This window comes from Rhinopithecus roxellana, chromosome 14, assembly GCF_007565055.1.
Source record: "Rhinopithecus roxellana isolate Shanxi Qingling chromosome 14, ASM756505v1, whole genome shotgun sequence".
Lineage (NCBI taxonomy): Eukaryota > Metazoa > Chordata > Mammalia > Primates > Cercopithecidae > Rhinopithecus > Rhinopithecus roxellana.
In genome coordinates, this window is record NC_044562.1 from 33,647,838 (window position 1) to 33,664,058 (window position 16,221).

The 16,221-nt window shown below is 44.1% G+C and overlaps 1 protein-coding gene across 1 annotated transcript in view; it reads left to right on the forward strand.

The window, feature by feature from the left end:
• Positions 1 to 16,221, forward strand: part of MREG (melanoregulin) — a 78,647-nt gene that overhangs the window by 4,160 nt on the left and 58,266 nt on the right. Inside the window, exon 2 of the mRNA XM_030917138.1 lies at positions 15,485 to 15,644. Coding sequence (XP_030772998.1) covers positions 15,485 to 15,644 — 160 coding nt within the window. The remainder of the gene's footprint in view (positions 1 to 15,484; positions 15,645 to 16,221) is intronic.

Consider the following 16,221-nt stretch of genomic DNA (forward strand, 5'->3'; position numbering starts at 1 on the left):
CTTTTGGGACCTATCCCTAAAGATTGTGACTCACTGGGTCTGGGATGGAGCCTGGAATTCTGCATTTTGGTAAATATACCAGATAGTTTTGCTGAAGGTGGTCTAGGAATACCCTTTGAGAAGCACAGCTCTAAATGCTGATGCTCAAGATGGGACTGAAGGATTGCATCCATTTGGGTAGCATCCATTTATTAAGTTAGTAGTTATTGGGCTTCTACTGTTTGCCAGGCACTGAAATCTGGTTTCTGCCTCTGGTATAATTACATGAAAAGTGCTCTCTTGAAAGAGAAAGAAATTGGATATTCTTTTCTCAGTGTACATGGAGTACCTCTGTGCAGACTATTCATCCTTTCTTTTACATTTTCTGCTGCCCTGGCTTCTCTGATTTTGCTTTCTCTAGTCTTTTTGTCTGTGATCAACCTCATCATGCAGGTTTTCTTCCTGGTGCCATCGCCAATGCCATAATTGTTAGCAGAGACACCTTTTTGTTTTCTTTACTTTTTAAAACTCTGCTCAGATTTTAAAGACTACCTTTTCAGTTGCCACCTTTTTGATGAAGTCTTAGAAATTCTCCCCAAGAAGTTATGGTATCTCGTTTCTTTCTTTTTACCCCTCGAGTCACTTACTGCATTTTGCCTAGTATTACGTTATAAGGTGGGTGGTATAGTTCCAGTGAAATTGGAGAGGCTGAATCTTACCTTAGTATCCTCTGTGGTGCCCAGCACAGTGGTCTACATGGAATAAGAACTGAATAAATCCTTTTTTTTCCTCTCTTGAGACGGAGTCTTACTATGTTGCCCAGGCTGGAGTGCAATAGCATGATCTCAGCTCACTGCAACCTCTGCCTCCTGGATTCAAGTAATTCTCCTGCCTAAGCCTCCTGAGTAGCTAGGATTACAGGTGCACCCCACCATGCCCAGCTATTTTTTGTATTTGTAGTAGAGACGGGGTTTCACCATGTTGGCCACGCTGGTCTCGAACTCCTGACCTCATGATCCTCCTGCCTCGGCCTCCCAAAGTGCTGGGATTACAGGCATGAGCCACTGCATCTGGCCCATACTTTTTGAATAGTAATAATTACAATGAATGTTTGTTTATTAATTGCTTTCTATGTGTAAAAATTTTAAATGGTATTTAAAGCAAAATATTGTGAAGAATAATAAAGCTAATACCCATAGCTAGCTACCCTAGCACTCACCTTAAGAAAGAAAACGTTAAATAGAGTTGGGTGATGCACATATTTCTCCATAGCCGCATCCTGCTCTCACCTGCAGTGGTGACCTTTACACTGAATCTGTGTTTAGTTTTCTTAAACATGATGCATACTGGCTCTGTGAACCAAGCCTAGTGGGAGTTAGGAGACCAGGGTCCTCATCCCAGCTATTAACCAGCTGTGAGATCCTGGGGAAGTCTCCTAACTTCCTTGAACCTTAGTTTCTTCTTTTGTAGAATAAGGAGATCAGACTTTAATCATGATCTTGAAGGGCTGTTCCAGGCTTGATTGTCCTCTGCCCATGGACTTGTGTTAGCTGACGTTCTGTTTGACCCGACGTGGAATACAGAGCAGTGAGGCTGGCGGTAGTGCCCGGAAGGAGGCTGAAGACCCAGGAAATATGAATCCTGACCTTTTGTCTAACTCTTCTGTCCAGAGTTGTCTCAGCAGTGAATAATTTTGAGTGAGCAATTTTTATGGAAGGAATTTTTATTTTTATGGAAGGAGCAATTTTTATGGAAGCAATTTTTGTGGAAGGAAGAACAAGTCTGGGCCTGGAGAAAGGACACATGGCCTGATTCTAACACAGCCTTGATCCTAACCCAGGCTTCAGTCCCAAATATTTGAATCATCTACTTACTGTTTTCTCACGTTTTCCCCAATTTTAGGACTGAGTCATCTAAGAGTCACAATATCAACCGTCCGTATAAGGTTTGAGGTTCTGTATGCTACTCTCCCCTACACTGACCACATTTCTAAAACAGGGTAAATAGTGATCAAACAACAACAACAACAACAACAATAAACCGGTATGCATTGAGGAGAGGATAATGATGCAAATAGATTGTTTTGGTGTGGCTAGATCATTGATCATTTGTCTGTAAAATAGTGAGTGGCTTTTGGTTCAAAATTTCATGTTATTAATTAAAAGAAATACTTGGAGTATGTAATCACCAGTTTTCTGGGGTTGCCACCACCACTTCCCATAAATGTGGTAGCTTTAAAACAAGATAAATCTATTCTTTCACAGTTCTAGAAGCCATAAGTCCGAAATCAAGGTTTCAGCAGGGCCACAGTCCTTCCAAAGGGTCTAGGGGAGAATCATTTTTCAGTGATTCCAGCTTCTGGTGGCTCCCAGTGTCCCTTGGCTTGTGGCCACACAGCCTCATTGTTTGCCTCCCTTCATCTTTGATGTGTCTCTCCTCTGTGTCTCAAATATCCCTCTCTTTTCTCTTTTGAGGACACCAGTGATTGGATTTAGAGTCTGCCCTAAAACCTAGGATGATTTCATCTCAAGATCCTTGACTTAATTACATCTGCAAAGCCCTTGTTTTCAAATAAGGTCATAATTATAGCTACTGGGGATTAGGACTTGGACATATCTTTTGGGGGGAAACTATTCAACCCATTACAGAATGCTTTTGGAAAGATGTGTGAGCCCAAAGCATTGGTTATTATTTCACTTTTGTAGCATGGCTTTCTTCTGTCAGTGATAAGAACATGCTCTTGCCATATAAAAATCTACCTGAGGCCAGGTGCGGTGGGTCATACCTGTAATCCCAGCACTTTGGGAGGCCGAGGCAGGCCGATCACCTGAGGTCAGGAGTTTGAGACCAGGCTGGCCAACATGGTGAACCCTGTCTCTATTAAAAATTAAAAAAAAAATTAGCCAGGCGTGGTGGCGGGCACATGTAATCCCAGCTACTTGGGAGGCTGAGGCAGGAGAATCGCTTGAACATGTGATTCTTCTGAGCATCTTTGTGTTCCTGGTGGCACAGCTGCAGTCACCTTTAAGGAGAGAGAGATGCTCAGGTCCTCTGGCACCATGGAGCCTACTGCCATGTAGGAACTAATACAGACATCAGAGGCCTGGGAGATGCTGAGTCAGGGCACAAAAGAGCTGGCTGTGGTGTAAACGTCATGCACCGAGGGATCTTTCACAAGGGTTACTTTGAACTTTTTCAGGGAAGTACAATTGTTACTCTCTAATTTCTATTAGCTGTTAATAACTGATAAACATCATTACATCTGTCTGATTTTTCAAAAGCAAAAGAAGAAATGGAAAGAATGAACAACGATAGCTATGTTTTTATGCGTGGCTCTCTCTTAAGCCACCCAAGAGGACCATATAATGAGCTTCCAAATCTATTTTGCTCCTTGTTCATCTCGATGCCCACCTGCAGCTTCCATTCATGATAACAAACTTGATGCCCTCTGCAGGCAATGAATGGAGAACAGATGTCACTGTTTTATTTTTCTACAGTGCCTGAATTCCTGTGAGGGAAAAGTAAAATAAAATCTCAGTTTGCTCTAGATGACTATTTTGTGCCCACAAAAGGATCATTCTAAAAAGGAATTGATCAGGGCCTTCAGGTGTGGGTCAAATTCAAAACAAACTGAATTTTCCGGAATGACCCACAGATAGAAAGCATTTACAACAGTGCCTAGTCTATCACAAGCCCAATCTGTGCAGGATCAGGAGCATGAGGGCAGGGAAGATGAACTTCCCTGTCAGAGATACTTTCCTCCTCAACTCAGTCTCTGCCCCAAGCAATGTGACTCAAACTAAACCATTTCTTCTGTATCTGTTAATAAAATCCTCACCATAGCCCTATGAGGCACAGCTGATTCTTGTTGTCTGTGGTAGTTAGATTCTGTAAAGTCACTTGAACACTGAATTAGTGAATACTGAACCATTGTTCCTAGGAGAAATACAGGGTTAGGTTCCTGTGAGCCGATGGCAGGATTAGATCCCTGTCAACCAATCAATACATAACGTTGTTTTTTGGGTTTCTGCCTAAAGACACCTTATTTAATATATATTGTTGATCTATCAATATTGAACTCATGGACAACACCCTATATCCCACGTTGGAGTGAAGCTTATCCAACATGTATGTTAGCACTTCAGCACTACATTTTGGGAGATATTCTAAACAGTGAAATTGCCAGCTAAAAGTACAAAAATGAAAAAAAAAATGCCGCTAAGTGGGGGTCGGGTGCAGTGGCTCACACCTGTAATCCCAGCACTTTGGGAGACCAACACAGGTGGATCACTTGAGGTCAGCAGTATGAGACCAGCCTGGCCAACATGGTAAAACCCCGTCTCTACTAAAAATACAAAAATTACCTGGGCGTGGTGGCACATGCCTGTAATCCCAGCTACTCTGAAGACTGAGGCAGGAGAATCACTCAAACCTGGAGGCGGAGGTTGCAGTGAGCTGAGATTGAGACACTGCACTCCAGCCTGGGTGACAGAGTGAGACTCCATCTCAAAATAAATAAATAAATAAAATGTTGCTAAGTGATCACAAAAAGGACACTTGTTTCCAATCTGATAGCTGAACCAAGAAGCCTGAGTGTTGCCTTTTGACCGCATCTGGGTTGTGCATCTCAGGCAACTCTAAATTTTTTACCATTCTAGGCCTGTTCACGAATGGCCTTGGAAACATCACTAGTATTGATTTTGGGGTTACAGGTAAATTTTGATGAGTGGGCGAATTTTCAAATACAGAATCTGCAAATAATGAGGATTGGCTGGAATTATGTCCGCCATCCCCACTTGGCCATTGAGGAAACTGAGGCACAGAGAACTTCAGTAACTTGCTTAGAGGCACACATGGTTGAACTGGGATTCATATGCTAGTAGATTTCAATGCCATAGAAAGAGCAGAGCCCTTCTGGTGCACTGAGAGGTATGGAACTAACTGCTTATGTGGTATGTGTTAGAAATTGTGTTTGGAGTTTGAATCTGTCCCTGAATTGTTACAGCCTGGGATCCAGAAACACTGGGCCTTTTCCTGCATTGAGGCTAGGGAAACCAGGTGCCAGTGGGAAAGAAGGGTGGGGGTAAGGGAGGGCTCACAACATGTAAAAGGGAATCACCACCAACTCTAGAAGTATCACAATCTTTCACATTTGTAGAGTTTTTCATTTTACAGTGTGGACTCTCATGACCCTGGAGCTGATCAAATCGTCTTCTCCCCATTGGAAGGGCTTTTAGAGAGTGTTGACGAGTATGTTTATGTCAGTGAGATTTCTCAGACCGGGGCCCAGATGGCCTGACTTTTTTCCCACCACATACTATTGGATTTTCCAGAGCCAGGTCTCTGAGCAGATTGGGAAGATTGGCACACCTCATCTGTGGCTTCCTGCAGAAACCTGCAGTTTACAAAGCTCCGGGGCCAGACAGTGATTCACAGGAAGTGCCTGCAGGGGCACAAAGGGTTTGTACTGAAGGAAAGTGCCCTAGATGGAAGATTCTCATTGCAAGGCTGGTACTTTTGCCTGCTTGAAAGACAGGGGAGTGATAGGGGAGGGCCAAAGGGGCATGAATGCTGTCCCGGGCCAAAGGGGCCAAAGGGGCATGAATACGCCCAACAAGTAGGAGGGAAGCTCTTTATAAGAAGTCAGCTGTCCAAAATTCACAAGGATGACTTTTAAAGGTTTTCTTCCCCAGAAAGCCACAGCATCCCTCTTCTTTTTTTGTGACTTGCATTAGTCAGTCTTAGTGACGTTGGAAGTTCCTGAGAAGATGAAATTTTTTTCTCCTACACATCATGTGAGAGTTTGCTGGAACTTTTTATTCTCTAGAATCTTGAAGTGATCTTATCAGTACACCACCTATGTTTAAAAAGTAAACTCTGCTTAAATGCTGGGTAAAATAGTTTATTCCATTAGCAACTGAAGTTGTTTTAGTCTTGTTAATAAATCTTTGTTTTGTGACGGTTACATACCGTGCACTCTATTCTTTTGTCCCCTTTTAGGAAATAATTTTGGTGACACAGTGTGCAATAAAAGAACCCTGAACTGTTTGACACTGTCCTGAATTGGCTTTTACTTAGCTTTTTTCTTTTTTTTTTTTTTTTAACAAAATCTTTTAAAAACATGTGTTCGAATATGTGATATTACAGACAAAAAACCATACACAAATATGTTCAGTATAAAGAATAACTATAGGCTGGATGCTGTTGGCTCATGCCTGTAATCCCAGCACTTTGAGAGGCCAAGGCAGGTGCATCACTTGAGGTCAGGAGTTCGAGACCAGCCTGGCCAACATGGTGAAATCCCGTGTCTACTCAAAATACAAAAAAAAATTAGCTTGGTGTGGTGGCAGCACTTATAATCCCAGCCACCCTGGAGGCTGAGAAAGAAGAGTCACTTGAAGCTGGCAGGCAGAGGCTGTGGTGAGCCAAGACTGCGCCACTGCACTACAGCCTGGGTGACAGAGGTAGACCCTGTCTCAAAAATAAATAAATAAATAAATAAAATAAAAAGAATGACTAGAAAGTGAACACTCCTGTAACCACCTCCCATGGCGAGAGATAGCTATTGCCAGCCCCTTATCTCCTCCTTGATCATATCTAGACTTCTAGCTTTCCCACCTATGTGTGCACCTTAAAGATGTACTTTTGTATTGCCTGCCTTTAAACTTTGCATAAACGGGATCAAACTGTGTGTTCTCATAGAACTCACTTTGTTGGTGGAGCTTTGTGAGATTCCTCCGTGTTGTTGTGTGTAGGCTTGTTCATGGTTCTTATTGCTTTAGAGTGTATTCCATTTTGTTCCCCTATTCTACTCTTGGTGGCCTTTTGGGTGGTTTCCAGTTTGGGGCTATTAAGTATGGTTTAAAGTCAGCATATAAGGTGAAATTAATTATTCATCCTTCAGTCATACTGGCCTGCCCCTGGTTCCTCAAATATACCACCCACACCCCTGCCTCATGGCCTTTACACTTCCTGCCTGCCCTGCCTTGAAGACTCTTTCTCTAGTTTTCTGTGTGGATAACTCCTTCACTTTATTTAGATCTCTGCTCAAAGTCATTTTATCAGAACATTCTTCCCTGACCATTCTCTTAAAACCGTGCCCCACTCTTCACTGTGTCCCTTACTCACTATGTATTTCTTTATAGTCCTGAATATCATGTGACATAAACATATGTGCTTATCATCTGCTTCCTTCCACAAGACTGTAGGGTGAATTTTCATAAATTTAAACAGCTAAAAAATGTTAGGAGCTTGTCTGTGAGCCTGAAGACACAGAGTCATACTCATCTGTACAGTTTAGAGCCCTGTGAACTTGGGAAACAAGGGTGCATTGGGTCAGAAAATATTTATTGAGCATTTACTATGTGCCAGGCACTGTTTTTTTTTTTTTTTTTTTTTTTTTTTGAGGCAGAGTCTAACTGTCATTTAGGCTGGAGTGCATTGGCACGATCTCAGCTCACTGCAACCTCCGCCTCCTGAGTTCAAGTGATTCTCCTGCCAGGCACTGTTTTAAGCACTTGAGATATATCACTGAGCAAAGTAGATGCAGATCCCTGTCCTAGTGGCTTTTATTCTAGTCCTAGTGGCGGTGGTAGTGGTGGGGGGCACAATAAACAGTAATAAGTAAACTAGGAGATAAATAAGATAAATAAGTATGTAGGAAACAAAAGTAGAGCAAGGGAAGGAGCATATTGCAATTTTAAATAGGTTGGTCGGGCAGGCCTTGTTGAGGAGGTGGTGTTTAAACAAAGACTTGCAGGAGAGGGAGGAGTGAGGATGTGGCTGTCAGGAGAAAAACATTCTAGGCAGATGGAGATCAGCCAGTGCAAGGCCCTGAGGTCAGAGTGTGACTGATGGGTTCAGGGAACCGAAGAGGACAGGGTGGTAGGACTGTCACTGCAGGCCTGTGGACCACTGCAGGACTTTGGCTTATCTCGTAGGCCAAATGGGTTAGCCACTGGCAGGTTTTGAGCTGAGGGATGACATGATCTGATTTACATATTAAAATGATCACTTTGGCCATCCTGTTAATAAAGAGAAATAGGTGGGTAAAACAGACAACTGCAGAAATTCTTTTGCAAAACGTAAGAGGCCTTGGCTCAGGGTGTAGTGGTAGCGGTGGATGGTTTTTGAATGTGGAGCCAATAGGATTTTCTGATGGATAGGATGTAGGGGATGAGGGAGTGGGGGATGCCGTCAAGGGTCTTGGCCTGAGCAATGGGAAGGATGGAGTTGCCATCATCTGAGTGGGGAGCCTGTGGATGGGTTTAGTGGGAAGATCAGGTGCTTGGTCTGGACCACACTGAGCTTGTGTTGTCTGTGAGACATCCCAGTGGAGATGGGAAATTTGAAATTTGGGAGAGAGTACTGAGCTGGGGATTCCGATTCAGGAATCTTCCTCATGTAGATGATGTTTAAAGGCGTGGCACTAGATGAAGTGACCAGGTGTGAATGAAAGCAGAGGAGACACCAAGGACTGGGTCTTATCTTCCTGAGCCCTCGTATTTCCTCAGCTGGATGACATAACAGTGCTTGCTTCACAGGGTGCCTGTAAGGACCATCTTCAAGCCTCGAAAGCAGGGCACAGATGTGTGAAGCAGCGTCATACGGGGCTCTGCCTCAGTGTGAGAATAGAAAGCCCAAAGGATAGGAGCACATCAGAGTGGGATGCCAGGAAAGGGGTGCCCAGGGCTTTTCTTCCTTCACACTGAGCCAGGTCACATCTCTGGGGTTGAAGGAGGTCATGAGTTTAGGTGGCAAGTGCTGAGGAAAGTGCTGGAACCAATGGAACAATCGCCCCACCGCACCCCAGCTTGGGCAACAGAGCAAGACTCTGTCTCAAAAAATAAAAAATAAATAAATAAATAAGAAATAAACTTGGGGATAAAACATGTTTAAACACTGGATCAACTAGGTAAGACAAAGCCTGTATCTGAAAGAACAAAAGAAGGAGAGATAGAAAGAGAGAAAGGAGAAGGAATGAGAGAATGAGAGAGAAGGAAAGAGAGAATGAGAGAGAAGGAAAAAGAGAGAGGAGGAGAGGGAGAGAAAGAGAGAAGAGAGAGAGAAAGAGAAGAAGAGGGACAGAGAGAAACCAAGAAAGGAGAGGAAGAGAGAGGGGGGAAGAAAGAAAAGAAAGAAAGAAAGAAAAGAGTAGAGGGAGAAAGGAAGGACTGAAGGAAAGACAAGGAAGGAGAGTGAGGAGGGAAGGAAGGCGATGATGGAGAGGGAGAAGATCTTTGGTTCACCTTCTCCATCCCAGGGAGGTCTCAATAGAGGGAAGAAGGGAAAGGTCTTGAAGCCAGGGGAGGTAGCAGGCCAGCGACTTCCTAGCAGGAAATCAGACCAAAATCTGTGAGTGTCAAGGGCGTGGACCTGGCAGCCTGTTTTTCTGGACCATTGATTGCTGTTGACTGGAGATTTTCTTTCCTTGCTGTTTTCAGAGTTTCAGTCTTAAGCTAGTGGCCACTGCCACATGGCCTGTGGGGAGAGCAGTAAAGTCACTGGAACTGCTGGTGTCGGCAGCCAGCCTGTGTGCACTGTATTTTGTGGAGCCTTCCAAGGTCTTTTACATACAGCCCTTGTTAGTAGTGAGGAATCCTGAGGAATTCTTGGTAAATGGCTTCAGTGCTGACTGGCACTTTGCAGCTGTATCCCCAGGCAGAAGTTAGTACCTACAGACCTTTGTCTCTTGTTTAGCTGTAGATCATGTTGAAAGAAAAGACTCTGGATTGATTGGGTCTCATGCCCCTGGGTGGGATTAAGGGTGAAATCTGAGACTTTTCTCACCCTACCTTTTGAGAATAAAAGCAGCTTAGTGTGTAACCTCAGAGCCACCTCTCAAATGCCTGATGTTAATAAAATATTTATCATCAGCAGATGGTGGCCAGGGGAAAACAACCACTCTCACTTTCTTTAGAGCCTTTTAGAACTCATGATATGGGGGAGGGAGAGAAAGGGAAGTTTCTGACTTCTGGTCTGTTTCCCCTCATCTGTCCTCCCAGGGGTTTTCAGGCCCAGGCCCCTGGGCCTTTGCACTAAATTCTCTTGGCACAGGCCCCAGAGCCCTTCATGGTCTGGGATACATAGTGGTTCCAAAGCTGCTTCTCCTTAGGCCATTTGCTGTAGGCTTCTCTCTGTTCTAGTTTCTCTGTCCAAAGGGTTAAAAGTTTTAAAACAACGTGGCTTGATACCTTGACCTGATGGCTGTGAAGGAGTGAAAGGGGCAGGCCCAGAGAACCGGACCCAGGATCCGGTGAGCCAGGCCAACTCTCACAGATGCTTCTGACGCTGCTGAATGAGCTCACAGCCCCTGTGCATTTTCACCAGTATTTTGAAAAAAGTTCTTTCTTTATTTAACAGTGGCACCCCACCTTTCCTATGCCCCAAAGAAACCTTGCAATTACTGAATAAGAACGAAACAGGAGCCAGGTCTGGGTCTGGAGAGGGAGCGGGGCAGAGTGGAAGAGCTGCTCTGTGGCCACAAGCAGGTCAGATCCTGCTGGGAAAGGCCCAGGAGCTCACAGAGATTACCACTGCTGGGAGGCATTGCCCGTCCAGGGGCATAGCAGTTGGTTCTCTTTCCTGATTTACATCATTCTCTGAATATCAGTGACGAGGCAGAGTTGGAGGCTTGTTACAGGAACACTGCTTCTAATTAGAGCAGGGCTAGATATGGTGAGATCCAGGAGGCACTCACCTTCTGGAGACATGGGCACTTCTAAACAGGCTGGGGTTGACCTTCCTATAGAGCTTTACTTGGGCTTGTAGATTAAGGATGAGAGGCTAGTGTTTTATGCTGGCTGAAGTCATGTGTGTATGTGTGTGGATGGATGTGATAGGCGAGAGAAAGAGAGGAGAGACAGAGATGCAGAGACAGCTAGAGAGAGGAGAGGAGACATAGAGAAAGAGGAAAAGAAGCGAGAGTGAGAGAGAGCAAGAGAGAGGAAAGAGAGACAGAGACAGCTAGAGAGAGGAGGGACAGAGAGACAGAGAGAGAGGTTGTGAGAAGGTGGGGAACTGGCCAGGGAGGCAGCTGAGATCGTCATTTTAAAATAGGAAAAGAAATTGTGGCTTAGTGAAGTAAAAGGTGGCTAAATTATTCATGGTCTAATGTTATTTTTACTGATTTTTCAGGTACATACTGGCTCCTTTCTAAAGCTCCTGCTTTAGGGAAATTTTTAAAAGGCAGTAACCATGAGTTATGTCTGGGATTTCCTTCAGCAGATTTTGGGGTTACAGCGCAGTTTGTTGCATTCAACAAGTACTTTTAAGGCAACTGCTGTGTCCTAGGACCCTGCTAGGTGATGTGGGAAAGAAACGTAGAAATGTAGAAGAGAAACTGGATACAACCCCTTCCCTAGAGGAACTGACCCACCTGTTGAGGAGACAAGACATAGAAATGAAACACATCTGGGAGAAGATGGAAGACCGATGTCAGGAAAAGTCCCAGGGTTTCATTGCCCCAGAAGTTCATTTATTGTGATGTTGGAAGCCATGGTTGCCACTCTTGGTAGAAGCTCTGTGCCAGGTCTGGGTGACTCAAGGACAGTGCGTCCTGGAGACAAGCCCCCAGGGGAACCTGCTGGTTTGTACAGGGAGCATCCACGTAGGTAGTCATGATCTGAGCTGCTTCACTGGCATTTGGATGTTGAGTTATATGACAGTGGCTTGTCTGAGATCCCCACCCAGGAACTCATGTTGGGGGGACTGTCAGCTGGCTGCCTGGCCCAGAAGAAGTCAAGCACTGCAGTATTCTTATCCCTATCTGCAAAGGATGGGTCCTGACACCAGGACCCATGCTTGTGTAACATGAGGGGTGGAATGCAGGAGCCCTTGTCTCAAGCCCTGAATATATTATGCAGTGGTTGCATATCATCGGCTGCAGAAAGAAATTGGAGTCAGCATCCTTCATGTTATTGACACTTCTCTGGCGTCCACCTGCTCTTTGGCATTCCTCTTTGTCCTGCCTGATCTCTCTTTCTGGACTCACCTATTCTCTTCTGTCTCCTAATCCCCTAAGACTGTTCTTGTGATTCTCTGACCTGCTTCTGTGATGCCATGAAATGTTGTGTATTGCTCCCACACCTAGATCTCTGCCATGTCCTCGCTCCTAAACCCAGGTCCCTGACATCTCCGTGAACATTCTGCAGACTCATGAGGTCAGTCTTGGCTTCTGCCCCATACATTGCAGTTAAAGGCATCACCTTTGCTGGTATCTCTGTGCCTCCCACAATGGGCTGCTGTCACCCCTCTCAGATGCTGCTGGAATCAGTCCTCATTGCCACTCTCACTGCTATTTCCCTCACTCTCAACCTCACTTACTTTTATCTCAATCATAATTTCAGAGTGTTCAAAATTATGTATTTGTTTAGCGATAGAACCCCATTTTTCCTGTGCCTCAAACAACCTTCCTTCTAGCTCTAACAAAGACTATTTGAATGGAGAAGCTGCTCTGGTTATGGTTGGTTTGTGGGTTCTTTCTATCTCTGCCAGAGAAGCCCTGTCCATCTCTTTCTCTACTCCTGCCCCACTGTGGTCCCAAGGCCCCCTGACACCAGGACCTCAAAGAGCATGGCTTGAAAATTACACCTACCCCCGTGTGACAGTTGATTGTGACACCCTCCTAAGCCATCTTCTTGTTCTTCCTTCACCCAGAGTTATTTCTCTAAAATCCAGACCTGACATGGCTCAAAAGCCTGTTGATAATGTTGCAGTTCTCAGAATGAAGCTTGGACGCCAGCACTACTTTTAGTCTGACCCCATATTACCTTTTCTTCTTCATGTCCCTTCATTTTCCTTGCTCCATGCACCACATGCTGCTGTCATTCAGGAATACTTCAATTCCCCAATCCCGTGGGCTCCCAAAGCCCCCATATACTGCTTTGACTTGAGCTGATCTTTCTGCGAGGAATAACTCTGCCCTTGTGCCTCTTCCTGCTGGAAGCCTGTTCAGTCCTCAGGTCTGGTTAGTTCTTGAACTTCCTTCTCATCATACATAACTTATCACTTCTTCCAGTTTGTTCCTACAACAATCTGTGCATGCTTTTAAAAAAAAAAAATGTACTGATCTCATTGCATTATAGTTAAGGGCAGAGACAATGTCCCATTTATCTTCATGTCCCCATGGCACCCAGCGCAGGACTCAGTATACGGCAGGCATTTATTCCACATTTGTTGAATAAACAAACAATGGAACGAATGAAATGAAGGAATTTGACATGCTCATTAAAGTTCACATGGGCAGCGCCCAAAGGCATCATTTTCCTTCTCTTTCACTGGTTCCTCATTCTCAGGAAGAGTCAGGCTGTAGGGCTGCCTGTGTTCTAGCTTTTGTGGTATCAATCAGTAAAAACAGCGTGGTTCTGAGCATAGTGTGCTTGAGCTGTGTCTGGTTTCCCATCATCTGCACCTTTCCCCATAGGGCCAGGTACTTTGTTCAGTCCCAGACCCTAAACTTCTGACCTGCAGCCACAGGGATTTCAGGAGCACTGTTCAACATTCAGTCTCTAAACCCCATGCTGATTCAGGTAGCTGGCTTCCTGCTAGCCTTGGTTCCAAGGTTCTGTCCTCACCTTTTGCCCTAGTTTTTGTAAGTGGGCCCTGGTTGTTGTCCCAGTTTATTTTATTTTATTTTATTTTATTTTTTTTTGTGAGCTGGAGTTTCGCTCTCGTCACCCAGACTGCAGTGCAATGGCGCGATCTCAGCTCACTGCAACCTCTGCCTCCCTGGTTCAAGCAATTCTCCTGCCTCAGCCTCTCGAGTAGCTGGGATTACAGGCATGTGTCACCACACCTGGCTAATTTTTGTATTTTTAGTAGAGATGGGGTTTTGCCATGTTGGCCATGCTGGTCTTGAACTCCTGACCTCAGGTGATCCACCTGCCTCAGCCTCCCAAAATGTTGGGATCACAGCTGTGAGCCACCGCGCCTGGCCCTGTCTTTCAAAATTTGAGACTGTGATTGGCAGTCTGACCTGTACATCATCACTCTAGGGCTGGAGCCCCTCCCTAGCTGGGTGGGTTCCTGCTGCCGAACCCCAATCTGGGGACTAGCACTTTGCTTCCTGTTGCAAGATTTCCTTAGTGCCAACTTCTGAGCATCCCATATTGACATCTTAACATTTCATGTTTCCTTCCACCCCAGGCCTTTGAAGATGCTGTTTCCTTTGCCTGCAACTCTGTTCCTGTTTTTCCACTTAAAGGTGGAAAAACCTTTAAGAAGAGGTGCTCCAGCACCTCTTCTTCATGACGCCTAGCTGATGCCTGCCTTCGTGAGGGTTTTCTCTTAGCAGCTTGCATATGTTCTCATGGCCTCCTGAGCTCCCGCTTAATGGCACTTATCACAATTCTTATTTTATAGTCATATGATCATTCATTAATGTGTTTTCCATACTAGTGAGATCCAAGGGCAGGGATGATGTCTGTTTTGCTCACAATTTTATTGAGCCCTGTGATTAGCATGTGGTCAGTGCTTTATACATATTACTAGATGAAGTGAATAGCTTCGGTATGACCCTACCTGTCCTTCCCACAGAATTCAACTGGGGGTTACGGAATTAACTGGGGCTGTGTGCAGGCATGCCCCAGATGTGATGCTGTGCCACTAATCTCTGTAAGTCCACACCCAGGTACCACCTTATCAGGCATAAATCATAAAACAAATGTACAAAACGGGACTGCTGAAATTTCTCACTCAACATTCTGTCTTGTTTATTGAAAGTCTTTGGGTATGCATATTTATTACTTAATTTTCCTGGTGTAAGGAATTTTATAGCTATTATATATCATTGTACTCCAAGTTTACTGTGCTTCCTTGAACTCAGAGCCAGTCAAACGTTCACCCCTTCATGTTACTCGTTTTCTTTTAATCACACAAGAATTCTATTCCTGGCTGGGCACGGTGGCTCACCCCTATAATCTCAGCACTTTGGGAGGCCGAGATGGACAGATCACTTAAGGCCAAGAATTCAAGACCAGCCTGACCAACATGGTGAAACCCCATCTTTATGAAAAATACAAGAATTATCCAGGCGTGGTGGCAGGCGCCTCTAATCCCTGCTACTTGGTAGGCTGAGGCAGGAGAATCACTTGAACCTGAGAGGTAGAGGTTGTAGTGAGCTGAGGTTGTGCCACTGCACTCCAGCCTGGGTGACAAAGCGAGACTTTGTTTCAAAGCGAAAAAAAAAAAAAAAAAGAATTGGATTTCCTTTGTTGTCTTAGCTTCTGGGGTACTCAGTGCTGAATTTCATATTTAACTGTAGTAATTACATCTGCTCAGGTACATCTGTTCTCTGTTCTTTTTAAAGTGATTTATTTATATTTTTGGTTTGTTTTTACTGCTCTATTGTGTTATGCTTAATTATTAAAGACAATTGAGACCTTTTTGACAATATATTTATATATTACATTGTATAAGTTTTAGTTGATATTGTATGTTGCATGCATATGATATATAACATTATATATATTATAAAACCCCAATCTTTCCTTTTTTTATACAACAGTGATAGCAATCCATATTCCTCATTTGGAGCAACTCTGGCGAGGGATGATGAGAAGAATTTATGGAGTATGCCCCATGATGTTTCCCACACAGAGGCAGATGACGACAGAACCCTGTACAATTTGATAGTCATTCGTAATCAGCAGGCCAAAGACTCAGAGGTGAGCACCTTTTGAAGTCTTGCTGTGTGCAGATGATACTGTATAGCAAAAAATAGTAATTCCTGAGAAGATCAGCTTGAAATAACAAAAAAATTGAAGGATGAGATGTTTGAAATGAAGGGCAGGTATTTCAGCAGCATATATTATCACTGGTTGCTAATTATAACTAGTCTTGATTGACCTGCTTGATATAGAGATAAGGGTCATTTCTAATTCCTACCTTAATGGCACAAATTACATGCAAGGCAATGCTGTTGAAGTTTGTGAAGATAGTTTGCCATCTTAAATGGCTTACCCCATCCATCTCTAATCTTTCCAGTTGTTTACTAAGCCACAGTTACTTGATTCAGACTGAAATTTGAAGGGTACTTTGCCTTATCACTAATTTTGAATTAGTGAAGCCTGAATTATTTTTTTCCCCCCTGTTTAAAGATCCTTAAATTGTGCATGTTAATCAGACAGCAGTGGATCCACTATATATTAGAGATTCTTCTTGTGATAAGGCTTGAACCCTCGCAATAACTCTAAATCCAAAGTGATTGATTTAAGAACACTAGAATATTAAAAAGGAGAGAAC